The following is an 18,442-nucleotide window of genomic DNA, read 5'->3' as shown; positions in this document are numbered from 1 at the left end:
AAAATTGGCCCAGTTATAAAGGCCAAAACAGGCTGCTTGATTAAAGGGTTAAAGCGTCGCTGACATTTAGAAAATACCTTTTGACAAGTTGTCCAGGCATTTCATAAGCTTAGATTGCAACTGGAGTTGGACTGATAACACTCAGGGCTCCTGGTGCGAGGGTCCCGCCGCTGAGACCCCCCGCGATCTCCATGCAGCACCCGACATTCTGTGAACAGGTGTGGTGCTGTTTTTGACATGACGCCAACATGTCTGTGGGCAGAATACCCCTTTAAGGAAGCTGCCTGTTTTTACCTTAAAGGGGTTATCCACCATATTTTAGTACGTACCTGGCAGACAGTAATGGACATGCTTGGGAAGGATCTGCGTGTGTCTTGGGGCTAAATGGCTATGTTGTGAAATTACCATAATGTTGAGGCTATCTTTTTTTGAACTGGCTATTTCCTGTTTGACTTTCCTTCATTACCTACAAATTTCATAATTCCATTTTCCTCCCTCCCACACATCAGCCACCCCACCCATTGAAATATAAGTGAGCTGCATCCATTCAAAAGACCTATGGTTTTTAATCAGGGTTCCTACAGCTGTTGCATTAATTGCAAATTGATCTCCCTCCCACCAAGCGATCCCTCACCCATTGAAGCAGACAGGCTCCCTGTCATCAGCTGACTAGTGAGTCAGGTCTCGGCCGCATTGCAACCTGGGGAAAATCTGAGACAACATTCATTTTGTATGCTGGTAAAAAAAATATTGGGGTGAAAATCATAGAAGAATTGTGAGAAAACCGTCACACACAGGTACAGACACTATATTATGGACTACACTAACTTTACAGCCCCTGTAGCATAGTTAAATAAAAAAATATCCTATCGTGAAACGTACCGGCGGACAAGACATACCCATACATTCTATAGTGGGAAGGATTATACAGGATTTCAAAAACAGAGCTGATTTCTTCCAAAAACAGCACCACATGGTTGCGCATGGCATTGCAGCTCTTAAGCGAATGGAGCCAAGTTGTAATAACACAAACAGCCTGAGGACAGGTGTGGTGCTGTTTTTCTGGAAAACCCTTTTACTATCTGAATTCACTAATATGGTATAAAGCCTAGGTCTCCGAACTGTGGACCTCCAGGAGTTGCAAAAGGTCCTCGGTTTGGAGAACACTGGTATAAAGTAGAGGTTTTTATAGTATATATTTTTTTTCACTTTGGTATTTCCCTTACACGTTATAATAAAAGAAACAATACAATTCAAATAATCCACAGAAAATATATAATTTTTATTAAAGATGAATTAATGGAAAAATCAGTTACAGTATTTACTTGAATCACAAACATTGTGAATAAATAATCTCCGGCTCTGCCCCCACTAAGTGCCTGTACAGGAGTATGATATCTCGGTTATAAAGCTAATGCTTCAATATAACATGACAAATTCAATGGAGTCCAGATGTAAAGGGTATCAATTTTTATTGACACAAAATACAAAAGGACATTACAAAGTACAAGTACAAGACGCGTTTCGGGAGTAAACTCTCCCCTTGTCAATTGTGGGCAATAGCTGTATGACAGCCATTGTCCACAATTGACAAAAGGGAGAGTTTACTCCCAAAACGCGTCTTATACTTGTACTTTGTAATGTAATGTCCTTTTGTATTTTGTGTCAATAAAAATTGATACCCTGACAAATTCGTGTCAATAAAAATTGATACATGACAAATTCAACGGAGTCCAAATGTAAAGGGTATCAATTTTAATTGACACAAAATACAAAAGGACAGGACATTACAAAGTACAAGTACAAGACGCGTTTCGGGAGTAAACTCTCCCTTTGTCAATTGTGGACAATGGCTGTCTGAGAGTTTACTCCCGAAACGTGTCAATAAAAATTGATACCCTTTACATCTAGTATTCAATAGTAGAGAGAACAAACTCGGCACTGCTTACTTAATTGTTAGCACCTGACATCCAATGCCTCTGCTGGCTCAACCACGTCTGATGGTGCTCACTGGTAATAGCAAAGTCCAATGCAAACAATCCGTGGAAAAGAGAAAAGAAAACCAGGGCAACTCACCAAATACGTAAACTTCAAGCTTCTTTATTGATCCATGAAGGGTATAAACAGTGCAAGACACGGGTGGACAAAAAACAGGGGGACGTTCGTTCGGGGCTACGGTGCCGTTTCGCAAGATATGCTTCAACTGGCCCACTGGGCCAGTTGAAGCATATCTTGCGAAACGGCACCGTAGCCCCGAACAAACGTCCCCCTGTTTTTTGTCCACCCGTGTCTTGCACTGTTTATACCCTTCATGGATCAATAAAGAAGCTTGAAGTTTACGTATTTGGTGAGTTGCCCTGGTTTTCTTTTCTCTTTTCCACGGACCCTTTACATCTAGACTACGTGGAATTTGGCCTAATCGAGCAGCGCCATCGCCTTTTTCTTCACGCATATTTCTACTGCACTTGCCGACCCCCTCGAGGACATAGGCCGTATCAGCGGGCTGCAGCTCCGGATGACACATCTGTACCCCAACACGGAGGGGTTATATGCATGAACCCAAGGTTCACCTAAGGTGAGCACACTTCCACCCTAATATCTAGGGACCCATTAGTCCCACGGAATTACACGAGGCACTGTCCTCTTTTTTTCTCTTTTTCCCGTCTTACATTTCTTCAATATAAAATGGGCCCCATATCTGGAAGCATCCATGTAGTGTCCTCATACAGCTGCGGATTGGGGGGATTCTCATTGTAACCTGCACAGATCTTTTCGGTAGTTGTGAAATTCCAGTGTTGGGCGTCGTCTTCAGATTTGCTTGGTTTTAGTAGATGTCTCGCTCTTCGGTTCTGAAACCAAACCTGGAGAAAAATAAAATCAAAATATTCTGAATTAATAAACAAATAAAATGTCATAACAGAGCGAATAAAGAGAAGCACAAACAATATTCTAACAATTCCAATATGTGTGATAAAAGAAGAATTATAAGTAAATAATAATAGTATAAATTAGGATTAAGTATCATAATATCAATAATAGTGGAAAAAGTCAGAATTATCATTATTTATAGTTCTTACCAGAATGATTTACTATTATTATTAGTATTATAATATAAATATTATTGTTTCATTTATTTTTATTCACAATTTTTTTTATTATATTATAACTTCTTTATTATCATCAGCTTATAGTACTCTAATAACAATAAGAACAATAAGGATAATAATAATAAATAGAGATGAAAAATAACAAATATGGCTAATAATAATAATACCAAATTGAGATGAAAAATTACAAATAAGGCTAATAATAATACTAAAATAATAATACTAAAAAGAGATGAAAAATAATAAATAAGGCTAGAAATAATACTAAAATAATAATACTAAAAAGAGATGAAAAATAATACGGCTATGTATATAAATTTTGTGAGCCTCATTTTAAGCCACACATGGCTGAGAAAAAAACAAAAAAAAAAAAAAAAAAAACAGGCCAAAAGCTAAAAAAAAACTTCCGATAAAAACTGTGAACACAAAAACAGCTAAAAATAAGGTTATATAGGAATGGAAAAACAGCACCACACATGATCTCAGGTTGTGTGTAGCATTACAACTTGTCTCTATTTACTTCAGTTTATCTGAGCTGCAATACCACACACAACCTGAGAACATGGGTGACGCTGTTTTTGGAAGAATTCAGCTCTGTTTTTCTAATTCTAGATAGCCCCAAAAAGTTCAAAAAACTGTATGTAAACTAATTCTAATAATAAGTTGTACCAATTATCATTATTAACAATACCATTTTTATTATTATTATGTATTTATTATTCCTATTATCATTATGACATTTTATCTAACTATAAGGTTGGGTTTATACATAGTATTTTGATCAGTATTTTTAGCCACAGAAGAAGGTGCACATCTTTCCATTATAATTCTTCTTTGTGTTGGTTCCGCTCCTGGTTTTGTCTACAAATACTGATCCAATATCCTACGTGTGTGAACACAGCCTGAAATCACTCCTTACCTGTATTCTTGGCTCTGAAATCCCAGTTATCTTGCCGATCCGGTTTCTGTTGGTAAAATCTGGATATGGGTTGCGGTCAAACTCCCTCATGAGGACGTGGATCTGCTCCTTACTGTAGTTCGTCCTCTTTCGACATCTGGTATTCGTGGCCGTCGTCTTCGTCTCGTCCTTCTCCCCCCTGGCCTTCTTACAGACTTCATTCTCTTGTTCGTGGGATTTTCCTGGGGACACAAGATGGAGGACATATTCAAACGCAACTCCATAACTTACATTCTTATACTCAAAACACAATAGGATGTAAAGAAATCCAACTTCTTAACTTTTTTTTTTGCTATTCTAGAAAATTCTAATATAAAAATTCTAATCAATGACATATTTCAGGCATGAATAATAACATAAAGTATTGACTAACGTTTAGATGTGCCACGAAGACCTCCATTGGATACGTTGTCCAAGGTTGATGAAGATGACACCGGTGTCTTCTCTGTCTTTAGGGGATTCTTTAGATTCATGTTCTTCCACATTTGGGCCTGTTGTTGGATTCCCAGCAGATTGTAGACCTCCAATAGAGATTGCTTCAGGGTAAGAGAGTTCTGTAGATCTTGTTGGGTCTCCATGGAGGAGAAGAGACCATGAAATACGTTGATAGCTTTGAGTGAAGTTTCCTGATCCACCAGGGTAGGAGACAATGTTGGATAGTCTTCTTCTAAAGAAAGTATGGTGCAGACGACCTGGTCCAGCTCTGAGTCCATGACTAGTCACTGAGGAGAATGATGGATCCAGGACTCTCAACCATCTTATATATATGAAATGGATGAAGGATCGTCCGGGAGAACAAAGTGGACCTTCCCTTGATGTTTTCTTAAGAGTGACAAAAATGATGCCTCCTCCCTTGATCTCCCCTACAGACCGCCGACCATTGACGCCTCATAGAGCAGAACAATACACAAATGTATTATGTAAATTATTGTCTTTAGCAGAACCTTTGATTCTGGAGAATTTCTCTTCACACGTCTAATGTGACCACAAAAGAATCAGACATATATAAATATACTGCAAATGGCTTGCTAAAGATAGATAGATATCAAGGTGATAGATAGGAGATAGATAGATAGATATGAGATAGATATGAGATAGATAGATAGATATGAGATAGATATGAGATAGATAGATATGAGATAGATAGATAGAAAGATAGATAGATATGAGATAGATAGATAGATATCAAGGTGATAGATATGAGATAGATAGATAGATATGAGATAGATAGATAGATATGAGATAGATATGAGATAGATAGATATGAGATAGATATGAGATAGATAGATATGAGATAGATAGATAGAAAGATAGATAGATATGAGATAGATAGATAGATAGATAGATATCAAGGTGATAGATATGAGATAGATAGATATGAGATAGATAGATAGATATGAGATAGATAGATAGATAGATAGATAGATATGAGATAGGTAGATAGATATGAGATAAATAGACAGACACAAAGATAGATATGAGATAGATAGATAGATAGATAGATAGATAGAAGATAAATAAACAGACACATAGATAGACAGATATGAGATAGATAGATAGATATGAGATAGATAGATAGACAGATATGAGATAGATAGATATGAGATAGATATGAAATAGATAGATAGAAATGAGATAGATAGATATGAGATAGATAGATAGATAGATATGAGATAAATAAACAGGCACATAAATAGACAGATATGAGATAGATAGATATGAGATAGATATATAGATAGATATGAGATAGATAGATATGAGATAGATATATAGATAGATAGATAGAGAGATAGATAGATATGAGATAGATAGATATTAGATAGATTTTAAAATACAGTATATAAATGGGGGAAATTCATCAAGATCTGCGCTGAGGAAAAGTTGCTCATAGCAGCCAATCACGTCGCTTCTTTTATTTTTTAGAGGCCTTTTTAAAAATATAAGAAGCCATCTGATTGGTTGCAACTGGTTGACCTTTCCTCTGTACAGGTTTGATGAATCTCCCTCATTGTGTTTCTATAGAGATATTTTAGTGTCAGATTGGATTTAATACTAAACATCATTGGGGTGATACCACATTATTACCTCCTGTCTGACCAGGCCGCCCATCTCTTTGATGTCCCCTCTTGTGTATTGAGGTGGGGTCATTATTGGTTATTTATTATACCATAATGGCCATTAGAATCCTAAAGACTTGAATTACTGCAGCCAGCGAGCGTCTGATCTACTTACAGGGGGCAATGCCCAGCTGTCTATGGTAATGTGATTACATGGCACACCCGGGCCCCTGCTGTCTGAGGGGGATCCTATGCCACAAGACACCAGGATCGGTACATGGTTGTTGGAGGGGGACCCACATGACCACAATAAAAATTCAATAAAAACCCCTCTTTTTTTATTTGTATTGGGTTCAAGGGGGTCCCTACTTGTACAGTGCCACAATTAAGATTATCATAGTTCTCAGAGGAAAAAAGCACTAGGGGGGAGGGGGCAGTACCATTACGGATCAGACTTGAAGATTAAAGGGGAATTCCGGCCCAAAACATCTTATCCCCTACCCAAAGGATAGGGGATAAGATGTCTGATCGTGGGGGGACCCCCGCGATCTCCCTTCAGTACCCGCATTCTATGCGGGGCTGCATCTCCAGTTTCGGAAACCTCTGGGTTCCCAGACTGGGGACATATCGTCCCGTCACACCCCCCTCCATTCATGTCTATGGGAGGGGGCGTGATGGCCGTCACATGACATGAATGAAGGGGGTGTGGCGTGACGTCACGTCCCCGAAACCCGGAGGTTTCCGAAACTGGAGACGCAGCCTAGAATGCGGGTGCTGCAGGGAGATCGCGGGGGATAGGGAATAAGATGTTTTTTGGCCGGAATACCCCTTTAAGAGTATCAACTAATTTTATTGACACATCATATTAAAAAACAATAAATAGTGCACCTTTAGGTGCACTATTTATTGTTTTTTTTATATGATGTGTCAATAAAATTTGTTGATACTCTTAATCTTCAAGTCTGATCCGTGACGGTAGCGCAATCGCAGTGCTTCTTTCCTCCGAGAACCATTGTTACTATACAGGATCCCGACCTCAGAATTCCAGTCATACGAGCAACCTATGATCGCCACTAGAGATGAGCGAACTTACAGTAAATTCGATTCGTGACAAACTTCTCGGCTCGGCAGTTGATGACTTTTCCTGCGTAAATTAGTTCAGCTTTCCGGTGCTCCGGTGGGCTGGAAAAGGTGGATACAGTCCTAGGAGACTCTTTCCTAGGACTGTATCCACCTTTTCCAACCCACCGGAGCACCTGAAGGCTGAACTAATTTACGCAGGATAAGTCATCAACTGCCGAGCCGAGAAGTTCGTGACAAATCGAATTTACTGTAAGTTCGCTCATCTCTAATCGCCACTGTACCCCTGATACATAGGGGTGATACGCCCACCCAAGTCCTACTCCAGGTGAGAGGCATTACTTAAAGGGGTACTCCGGTGGAAAACAATTTTTTTTTTCCAAATCAACTGGCGCCAGAAAGTTATACAGATTTGTAAATTATTTCTATAAAGAATCTTAATTCTTCCAGTACTTATCAGCTGCTGTATGCTCCACAGGAAGTTGTATAGTTCTTTTCTGTCTGACCACAGTGCTCTCTGCTGACACCTCTGTTTGTGTCAGGAACTGTCCAGAGCAGGAGATGTTTGCTATGGGGATTTGCTCCTGCTCTGGACAGTTTCTGACATGGACAGAGGTGTCAGCAGAGAGCACTGTGGTCATACTGGAAAGAACGACTCAACTTCCTCTGGAGCATACAGCAGCTGATAAGTCCTGGAAGGATTAAGATTTTTTTTTTTTTTAATACAAGTCATTTACAAATCTGTTTAACTTTTCATGAAAACATTTTTTTTTTCAACTGGAGTACCCCTGTAAGAGGGTCTCTAAGGGACACTTTCTCCATCGGAATTACGCGAGGCGCGGTCCTCCCCTTTTTTCTTCCTTTCTTTTTTGCAAAGATTATCATTAGGACGTTCAAAATAATCTTTTTGACCATTTGATGGCCTAACTTTTTTATTTGTTGAGCTTATTAGGGTTGGCCATGTGCAGGGGGGCACCTGGTGATCCCTACTAATCCATTCCCATAAAGACAGTGGTATTGCCTCTATAAGCCCTGTATTGCTGACTGCTATTGAGACGATATGTAACAAACAAAAAGTATGACAAAAATTTTCAACAAATAATCAAAATACTATATTTATTTATTTATTTATTTATTTTTTTACAGAAGGTAATGTTATCTGTCAATTTTAGGACATACCGTATTTTTCACCCTATAGGATGCTATAAGACGCACCCAATTTATAGGTGCAAAATGTAAAAAAATTAAGATTTTGAACCCAATAGTAGTCTTCAACCTGCGGACCTCCAGATGTTGCAAAACTACAACTCCCATCATGCCCGGACAGCCGTTGGCTGTCCGGGCATGCTGAAAGTTGTAGTTTTGCAACATCTGGAGGTCCGCAGATTGAAGACCACTGCAGGAGATGGTAATACTCATGTGTCCCCGCCGCTCCGGACCCGTCACCGCTGCGCTGGATGTCGCGCTGTCGCCGTGTCCCCGTCACTCCGGAACGTCTCTGCTGCCGGCCGGGTATCCTCGCTCTCCGCCACCGCCATCACATCGTTACGCACGCCGATGCACGTACGCGACAACGTGATGACGAGGAAGGAGAGCGCCGGCCATACAGGGGATCCCTGAACGGAGAAGACACCGAGGAGGCAGGTAAGGTCCCTCCCGGTGTCCTGTAAGCACTAACCCGGCTATTCAGTCGGGCTGTTTGGGACGCCATGGTGAAATCGCGGCGGTCCCGAACAGCCCGACTGAACTGCCGGGTTAGTGTCACTTTCCCCTTCAGACGCAGCGGTCAGCTTTGATCGCCGCGTCTGAAGGGTTAATACAGGGCATCACCGCGATCGGTGATGTCCTGTATTAGCCGCGGGTCCCGGCCGTTGATGGCCGCAGGGACCGCCGCGATAGGTGTGTATTCGCCGTATAAGACGCACCGACTTTTTCCCCCCCGTTTTGGGGAAGAAAAAGTGCGTCTTATACGGCGGAAAATACGATAGTTAAAAAGTTAAAACAATATTATGTCACTATTTATGTTATTTTTAATTCTATTTATAATACATTTAGTATTTAGTTACTTTTCTTTTTATTTACATGTTGTTCGTTTTACATTTTACTTTATTTTGGTATCATTTATTTAGTAAGGCTATGTTCACAGTGCGTAAAAAATAAGAACATATTTTTTACACATGTTTTTGCAGGCTTTTTTCACCCATAATTGAACATTTTGTTACGATTAGATCAAAAATGTGACCGCAAAAACACGTTAACAAAGTATGCCAGTATTTTTCATGTCATTTGAACATAGCCGAAATGTTTTATTTCTTTATTTTCTAGATTTTATCTTGTTCAATTTTTTTTATTTGTAATTCCATTTTTTTTATTTTGTTATTGCTAATTTTATCTTTTAGCAATTTTTTTTATGTATTTGGTTTTTTACGTATAATTTTGCTGGTTTTTCATTTATTTTCATTTTCTTAGTATTTTATTTTTTGGTTTTATAACATTCTTTTATTTGTTAGTCTTTTTTGTTTTGTAATTTTATAATTTAATGTTCCATTTCGTTCCTTATTTTATTTATATATATATATATATATATATAGATATATATATATATATATATATATAGATATATATATATAGATATATATAGATATATATATAGATATATAGATATATATATATATATATATATATATATATATATAGCAACAGGAGAATACAGCAATATTCTTTGGTTTTATATATATATATATATATATATATATATATATTTCTTTTTTTTATTTTGTCCTTTTTTTTTTATGTTATGTTTTATTTTGTTTTTGTTTTTTACCCTGAAACTTACAGGTAAAGGTTAGGTCAATATCAAAGCAAATTTTTTACATAATAATTTATTTTGCCTTCTTTCATGTCCCCCTAAATGTTGATTCAATCTATTTGTAGTTTATGTTTCATTGTTTTTATGTAACACTTTCTTATTCATATTTGTTGTGGACCACCACTTCTTCTTTTGGTCCAAAAACGAAAGTGTGAACTGGGTAGACATGTCCACGTAGGATCAAGGCCTAAAGGTGTCATTGCCTCTTTAAAGTCAGATGAAAGTTATGTCTTCTTTTGTGTCCCAAAATACATTTTTGGTGTCTCCAAGTATCATGTGGTTATTTAAGACCTGGAAAGTCCAGTATGTCCTCAAATCTAAACAGAGGAGCCCCAAAGACAAGCACACATGGAGGACCCAGAGCTGGATCAAGTCATCCACAATGCTCTCTCTCTACAGGATGACTACCCAGAACTCTACCTTCCACCAAATGACAAGGACACCAACGTCTCATTTCCTAGAATTTCCTTGGAGACAGGAAAACCGAAATCTCTAAATGATCCAAGTCGACTTCAGGACACCCTGGTTGAGCTTTATTCCATTCTCGGGATCCCACAGGACCTTCCCGTAACCAGACCATTCAACTTATGGAGAGACCAGTCAACACCATCCATTATTGATCACGATGAGCACCAGTCAACCAGGCAGCAAGCAAAAGGAATTAAAAGTAAGTACATTTTTATAAAGTTTTTAGAATTTGATTTTGGCTGTCCACATGTAGCACTGTGTTTTACCACCATTGGTGGAGTAGTACTGCATTTTAATATGTATTCTTCTAGTCCTGAAAAGGTAAATCATGGCTGAGCCTTAGGCTTTGTTCACATCACAATTTGTCTGATATATCTGCCATCGAGGCGTGGATGATTTGGGAAAATGTCCAAATGACATGCTGATATATCTGGGCTTAGACGGGCACAAGCCTTATTCAATTCAATGACTGAACGTAGTCGGCTAGTGACTACGTCTGTGTCATTTTTCAAGCATATACAAGTTTTGGCTCAGACTGGGAAGGGTGGCTTTAGCTGGATACCTATCTGACTAAGTTCAGGTCATAGAATTGAATAGGGTCCATGCCTGTCAAACATGGATATGACAGCTTGTTACTTGGGCATTTTCCTGACATATATGTGCCTCAGAGCCACATTCCTGATGTTAAAGGGGTATTCCAGGAAAAAAAAATATTTTCATATATCACCTGGCTCCAGAAATTTAAACAGATTTGTAAATTATGTAGCGTGTAGATGAGTAGTTCGGCACTGCTAACTTCTGTTGAAGCACTACTAAGTGCGAAACACAGGTGTCGCCTCTCTGTGGTACCCCCCTTGTACCATCCGTCGTCTCCCCGAGAATTGTACTACGGCTGTGAGTAATGTGCAATAAAATCTGCTGCATTGGAAATCCGGTGAGTGCCGACTTTTCTTTGTTTTCTCATGCACTGAAGATTTGTAAATTACTTCTATTAAAAAATCTTAATCCTTCTAATAATTATCAGCTGCTGAAGTCGAGTTGTTTTCTGTCCGACAACAGTGCTCTCTGCTGACATCTCTGTCTGTCTCGGGAACTGCACAGAGCAGGACAGGTTTGCTATGGGGATTTCCTTCTACTCTGGACAGTTCCCGAGACACGTGTCATCAGAGAGCACTTAGACAGAAAAGAACAACTCAACTTCAGCAGCTCATAAGTACTGAAAGGATTAAAAAATAACAAAAAAATAGAAGTAATTTACAAATCTGTTTAACTTTCTGGAGCCAGTTGATATATATATATATATATATATATATATATATATATATAAAAGTTTTTTCCTGGATAACCCCTTTAACCTAGCCCAAGTGAAGTTGACTTTGACTCCTTTAGACCGTATGACCAGTGTTTTCCTCAAACGTCCTGTTTTTAGTTGGGTTCTCTGGGTTTCTCAACTCCATGAATTATCTCTATCCATCTTGTTTCTGGTTAGCCTTCAACTCTTCCAAAATGGAACAAACTAAGAGACGTTCCATGCCTGAATGGATAGCGCTCTTGTCTTTGTGTTGCTCGTTGTCCTGATATTGGATTCGTGAGGTCTTCGTGAGGTGTTTTTCTTACCATTAACATCATCCGCTTGGTCACTTTTCAGGGGTGATGCCTGAAGAAGATACAGAAATATCTAGGCTAGGAGAGGAAGAGAAAGAAGATCAAGTCCCATCAACATCAGCTCAAAAGTGTAGAAAGAGGACGCTCTACAACAAGCAGCAAACCCTCTTCCTACAGAAGCAGTTTGACATCAATCCCTACCCCGACTATGTCAGCAGATGCTGCTTCGCTCAGGTGACTGGGATCCCGGAGCCCAGGATCCAGGTAATCAGTTTTTTGCCTCTGTGACAAATTCTTTAAATTGCAGTAACATTTAGTTGCAATACTAGACACAACCTGAAGACAGGTGTGGTGGTGTTTTTGGAAAAAAAAAAAAAAGCCATGTTTTCCTTACCCCGTTTTACTGCTTAAAGGGGTAATGCAGGCCAAATTTATATATATATATATATATATATATATATATATATATATATATATATATATATATATCAACTGACTCCGGAAAGTTAAACAGATTTGTAAATTACTTCTATTAAAAAATCTTAATCCTTCCAATAGTTATTAGCTTCTGAAGTTGAGTTGTTGTATTCTGTCTAACTGCTTTCTGATGACTCACGTCCCGGGAGTTGTGCAGCTCCTATGGGGATATTCTCCAATCATGCACAGCTCCCGGGACGTGACATCATCATTGAGCAGTTAGACAGAAAACTTAAGAAGCTAATAACTATTGGAAGGATTAAGCTTTTTTAATAGAAATAATTTACAAATCTGTTTAACTTTCCGGAGCCAGTTGATATATATATATATATATATATATATATATATATAAAAAAGGTTTTGCCTGGAATACCCCTTTAACCCCTTAACCTCTTCAGGACACAGGGCGTATGGATACGCCCTGCATTCCGAGTCCTTAAGGACTGAGGGCGTATCCATACGCCCGTGGGAAATCCGGTCCCCATCGCTAGCCGGTTAGGGACCGGAGCCGGATGCCTGCTGAAATCATTCAGCAGGCACCCCGGCACATCACCCAGGGGGGTCCTGAGACCCCCCCCATGTCGGCAATCGGAGAAAATCGCATGTCAATTCAGGCATGCGATTTTCTCCAATTCCGGGCTGATCGGGTCTCTGGTGACCCGATCACCCGGAAAATAGGGCTGATCGGAGCTGTAAGCAACAGCCCCGATCAGCCTAAAGGATTGGAGTGAGGTCGCAAAGCTGCGATCTACTCCTATCCCCTGCCATTAGCAGGGGATGTCGAGGGGATCTGGGAAGAAGATGGAGGCCGTACCTGCAGGAGAAGATGCCTGGGGACCTGGGATCTTCGCTGGAGCCTACTGGATCCTTGCTCAGGTAGGGAATCGACGGTGGGGGGGGGGGGGAATTGAAAGTGAAAGCAAAACGTTTTTTACTGTGGCAACCACTAGGAAGGCCAAACTGCAACTCCAAGCATGCCCAGACAGCCAAAGGCTGTCTGGGCATCCTGGGAGTTGTAGTTTTGCAACATCTGGAGGGTCACAGTTTGGAGACCACTGTTACAGTGGTGCCCAAACGGTAGCCCTCCAGATGTTGCCAAACTACAACTCTCAGCATGCCTCGACTGCCCAGGCATGCTGGGAGTTGTAGTTCTGTAACATCTGTCCCTTCAGATTTAGCAATTTTCATGACATATTTGAAAATTGCTGCTCTACTTTGAAGCCCTTTAATTTTTTCCAAAAACAAAAATATGTCCATTTTATGAAGCCAACATAAAGGAGACATATTGTGTTTGTGAAGAAAAATAAAATGTATTTGGCATATCCATTTTCCTTACAATTAGAGAGCTTCAAAGTTAGAAATTTTGAAATTTTTCACCAAAAAAGGATGCAATTAACGCCGCAAATTTACCACCAAAATAAGGTAGAATATGTCACGAAAAAACAATCTCAGAATCAGAATATTCGGTAAAAGTGTTTTCGCGTTATTTATTCGTAAAGTGACGGTGGTCAGAATTGCGAAAAAGGGCTCAGTCCTTAAGGTGAAAAAGGGCTGCGTCCTTAAGGGGTTAAGGACTGAGCCCGTTTTTGCAATTCTGACTAGAGATGAGCGAACTTACAGTAAATTCGATTCGTCACGAACTTCTCGGCTCGGCAGTTGATGATTTTTCCTGCATAAATTAGTTCAGCTTTCCGGTGCTCCGGTGGGCTGGAAAAGGTGGATACAGTCCTAGGAGACTCTTTCCTAGGAATGTATCCACCTTTTCCAGCCACCGGAGCACCGGAAAGCTGAACTAATTTACGCAGGAAAAGTCATCAACTGCCGAGCTGAGAAGTTCGTGACGAATCGAATTTACTGTAAGTTCGCTCATCTCTAATTCTGACCACTGTCACTTTATAACTCTAAGATGCTTTTACCGATAATTCTGATTCTGAGATTGTTTTTTCGTGACATATTCTACTTTATTTTAGTGGTAAATTTTAATCGTTACTTGCATCATTTCTTGGTGAAAAATCCCTAAATGTCATGAAAATTTTGAAAATTTGGCATTTTTCTAACTTTGAAGCTCTCTACTTATAAGGAAAATGGATATTCCAAATAAATGTTATATTGATTCACAAATACAATATGTCTGCTTTATGTTGGCATTATAAAATGGACATATTTTTTCTTTTTGAAAACATTAGAGGGCTTCAAAGTAGAGCAGCAATTTTCAAAATTTTCATGAAAATTGCAAAATCTGAAGGGACAGATGTTACAGAACTACAACTCCCAGCATGCCTGGGCAGTCTAAGCATGCTGAGAGTTGTAGTTTTGCAACATCTGGAGGGGTACCGTTTGGGCACCACTGTAATAGTGGTCTCCAAACTGTGACCGTGCAGATGTTGCAAAACTACAACTCCCAGCATGCCCAGACAGCCGTTGGCTGTCTGGGCATGCTGGGAGTTGCAGTTTGGCAACCACTAGGAAGGCAGCAGTAAAGATCGCTTTACTGCCACCTTCCTTGATGCTCCACGCTGTCGCCTCCCTACCTGCACCGCTGATCTCTGCTGATGCCACCGCTGATCGCCGGTCCCCACCGCATCTTCTTTACAGGTACCGGCCGCCATCTTCTCCCCCGTTCTGCCCGACATCCAGGGGTGGACAGAGCAGGGGGATTCCATGGTAACCCCCCCCCCCCCCTGTCTTCAACTGCCATTGGTCAGTACTCATTGCTGACTAATGGCAGGGGATAAGAGGAGATTGCACCGCTGCAACCTCGCTCCTATCCCTTAGGATGATCACTGACAGCTCCAATCATCCCTATTTTCCAGGCAATCGGGTTACCAGAGACCCGATCAGCCCAGAATAGCCGAAAATTTGCGATTTCTTGTGATCGCCGACATGGGAGGTCTCAGGACCCCCCTCGGCGATGTGCCGGGATGCCTGCTGAATGATTTCAGCAGGCATCCCAGTGTGGTCCCCGACCGACTAGCGGCGGGGACCGGAAATCCCATGGGCGTATCCATACGCCGTCAGTCCTTATGGACTGTAAAATGGGGGCGTATGGATGCGCCCGATGTCCTTAAGAGGTTAAAAGGGATACCCCATAGGGAATATAACATTTTTTTTAAATCAACAGGTGCCAGACAAGTTAAACAAATTTGTAAATTACTTTTATTAAAAAATCTTAATCCTTCCAGTACTTATCAGCCGCTGTATATTACAGAGGAAGTTGTGTAGTTCTTTCCCGTCTGACCATAGTGCTCTCTACTGACACATCTATCCGTGTCAGGAACTGTCCAGAGTAGGAGCAAATCCTCATAGCAAACCTCTCCTGCTCTGGACAGTGCCTGACATGGACAGAGGTGGCAGCAGAGAGCACCATTGGTGTCATAATGCCCATTACTCATTTATGGTATTTCAATTTTTTTTTTTTTTTTGGGTAAATTTTTTTTATTTATGCCCTGTGCAATATTATATTCTATGGTAAAATTTATGAAAATAAATGTTATGCTTCAAATAAAAAAGATACAGTATGTAATGCATTTATATTGTTGTCTGGATTTTTTCAGACTGGAAAGATCTACACAACTACCTGTGGAGAACACAGCAGCTGATAAGTACTGGAAGGATTAACATTTTTAAATAGAAGAAATTTAGAAATCTGTTTAACTTTCTGGCACCAGTTGATGTAAAATATTTTTTTCCCTCTGGAGTGCCCTTTTAAAGGGGTACTCCGGCGCTTAGACATCTTATCCCCTATCCAAAGGATAGACGATAAGATGCCTGATCACGGGGGTCCTGCCGCTGGGAACCCCCGTGATCTTGCACGCCGCACCCTGTTTATAATCAGTCCCCGCAGCGTGTTCGCTCCGGGTCTGATTACTGTTGATCACGGGGCCGAAGCGTTGTGACGTCAAGGCTCCGCCCTGTGTGACATCACGCTCCGCCCCCTCAATGCAAGCCTATGGGAGGGGGCGTGACAGCTGTCACGCCCCCTCCCATAGGCTTGCATTGAGGGGGCGGAGCGTGACGTCACACAGGGTGGAGCCTTGATGTGCACCTAAATATAAGTCTGATGCAGCAGGAAGCCACCCCTCCTTTATGGATCTCCACCCATTTGACACTAAGCCCCACCCACCTAGACATGGAGGAAAGTTGTGAAAAGTTTTCGTGGTAAAACAAATCTTTTCTACCCCCCCCCCCCCCCCTTCACATTGTGTTTCTATTTGTACAATGAACTTTTAAACACTCACATCAGGCCAAAGTCTTCCATACGGTCTATTATTATTCTATCCATTTTAAAGGGGTACTCCGCCCCTTAGATGTCTAGGGGTGGAGCACCCCTTTAATGTCAATTTTAACTATTTATGTGTATTTTTTTTAATTCTCCAGTGAAGTAACATCTTCATTATTTTCTCAGGTCTGGTTTCAAAACCGAAGAGCGAGATACCCCAGTAAATCCTCCACATCTAAAGAAGCAGAGGACCCCGGGGTGAAGCCGATCATAGCATGTGAGGTGTCCCCGAACCCCAAATTCTGCACGAACATCTCCGCCATCCACCAGATAGGACCCCAGGCACAGAGGAGCAAGAGCAGTGGACACCTCAGTTGAAAATGAAGAATAGTCCCAGAACCGGCATTTTCAGCACTTTCCAGCCCCATTGGTGACATAATGCCCCTTACTCATTTATAGTATTTAATTTTTTTTAATTTTTTTGATTTTATTTTTAATTTATGCCCTGTGCAATATTATATTCTATGGTATAAAATAAATTTTATGTTTAAAATAAAAAAAAGATATATAATGTATTTATATTGATGATTTTTTATTTATTTAAGAAAATAATCATACAAAAGCAATAGTGATATTCATAATGATACAGAAATCAGATAGCAGTAATAATAATAATACCCACAATAATAATAAAAATAATAATAATATTGAGGGGCATTTATGAAAGTTTGCTTAGTTATGGTTTTTTTTATTTATTTATTCATTTATTTATTTTTTCACTTCCATTCTGCTTACGCGCGACAAATTTACTATATTGTTGCGCGGCTATAATACATTTTTCGCAGGTAAGCAAAAGCGGGAGTTTTTTCTCACCAAAGCGAAAACAATAGTCAGTTTCTGTTAGTTAAAGGGGTATTCCAGGAAAAACTTTTTTTCATATATATATATATATATATATATATATATATATATATATATCTCAACTGGCTCCAGAAAGTTAAACAGATTTGTAAATTACTTCTATTAAAAAATCTTAATCCTTTCAGTACTTATGAGCTTCTGAAGTTAAGGTTGTCCTTTTCTGTCTAAATCCTCTCTGATGACACCTGTCTCGGGAAACGCCAAGTTTAGAAGCAAATCCCCATAGCAAACCTCTTCTAAACTGGGCGTTTCCCGAGACACGTGCCATCAGAGAGGATTTAGACAGAAAAGAGCAACCTTAACTTCAGAAGCTCGTAAGTACTGAAAGGATTAAGATTTTTTAATAGAAGTAATTTACAAATCTGTTTAACTTTCTGGAGCCAGTTGATATATATAAAAAAAGTTTTTTTCCTGGAATACCCCTTTAAGCCAAGGTTCGGCCTGAGTATATTTAGTAGGTTTTTAAAGCCTTAGCGACTTGATAAATTTGATAAATTTCTGACTATGGCAAGTTAAAATTGTAAAAACGCTTATGTACGCCGATTCGAAAAAAAAATGCTCTTGTGGCAGATTGTCGCACGAAAAAAGACGGTGGCGCAACTGCGAATTTTTTGCCACAATTTTATGCAAAAAGACTTGGGTAAATCGGTTGATAAATGTCTGTGATTGTCAATAATGCTG

At 39.8% G+C, this 18,442-nt stretch overlaps 2 protein-coding genes across 2 annotated transcripts; one reads left to right on the top strand and one right to left on the bottom strand.

Annotated features, from left to right (window-relative positions):
• Nucleotides 1-2,396: 2,396 nt before the first annotated feature.
• On the bottom strand, nt 2,397-4,778 carry LOC130367320 (homeobox protein siamois-like). The gene is made up of 3 exons (XM_056569728.1): nt 4,439-4,778; nt 4,027-4,247; nt 2,397-2,861 (listed from the first exon to the last, which is right to left on the bottom strand). Exons 1-3 carry the CDS (start codon nt 4,776-4,778, stop codon nt 2,676-2,678), a joined length of 747 nt encoding a protein of 248 aa, XP_056425703.1. The 3' UTR covers nt 2,397-2,675.
• Nucleotides 4,779-10,074: 5,296 nt separating this feature from the next.
• On the top strand, nt 10,075-17,382 carry LOC130366761 (homeobox protein siamois-like). Its single transcript, XM_056569096.1, has 3 exons — nt 10,075-10,738; nt 12,188-12,408; nt 17,027-17,382. Exons 1-3 carry the CDS (start codon nt 10,420-10,422, stop codon nt 17,216-17,218), a joined length of 732 nt encoding a protein of 243 aa, XP_056425071.1. The 5' UTR covers nt 10,075-10,419; the 3' UTR covers nt 17,219-17,382.
• The last annotated feature ends 1,060 nt before the right edge of the window (nt 17,383-18,442 follow it).

This window comes from Hyla sarda, chromosome 4 (assembly GCF_029499605.1).
Source record: "Hyla sarda isolate aHylSar1 chromosome 4, aHylSar1.hap1, whole genome shotgun sequence".
Classification (NCBI taxonomy): domain Eukaryota; kingdom Metazoa; phylum Chordata; class Amphibia; order Anura; family Hylidae; genus Hyla; species Hyla sarda.
Note: the sequence above shows the minus strand (reverse complement) of the source record. Positions and strands in the feature narration are given on the sequence as shown.

Bases quoted from the DNA above. Each gene is read 5' to 3' on its own strand.
- LOC130366761 (XM_056569096.1), top strand. From the start codon at position 10,420: ATGGAGGACCCAGAGCTGGATCAAGTCATCCACAATGCTCTCTCTCTA. The intron at 10,739-12,187 runs GTAAGTACATTT...GTCACTTTTCAG, and splicing joins GCAAGCAAAAGGAATTAAAA to GGGTGATGCCTGAAGAAGAT. The intron at 12,409-17,026 runs GTAATCAGTTTT...TTATTTTCTCAG, and splicing joins TCCCGGAGCCCAGGATCCAG to GTCTGGTTTCAAAACCGAAG.
- LOC130367320 (XM_056569728.1), bottom strand. From the start codon at position 4,778: ATGGACTCAGAGCTGGACCAGGTCGTCTGCACCATACTTTCTTTAGAA. The intron at 4,248-4,438 runs GTTAGTCAATAC...TTGTGTCCCCAG, and splicing joins TCTTCGTGGCACATCTAAAC to GAAAATCCCACGAACAAGAG. The intron at 2,862-4,026 runs GTAAGGAGTGAT...ATTTTTCTCCAG, and splicing joins TTTCAGAGCCAAGAATACAG to GTTTGGTTTCAGAACCGAAG.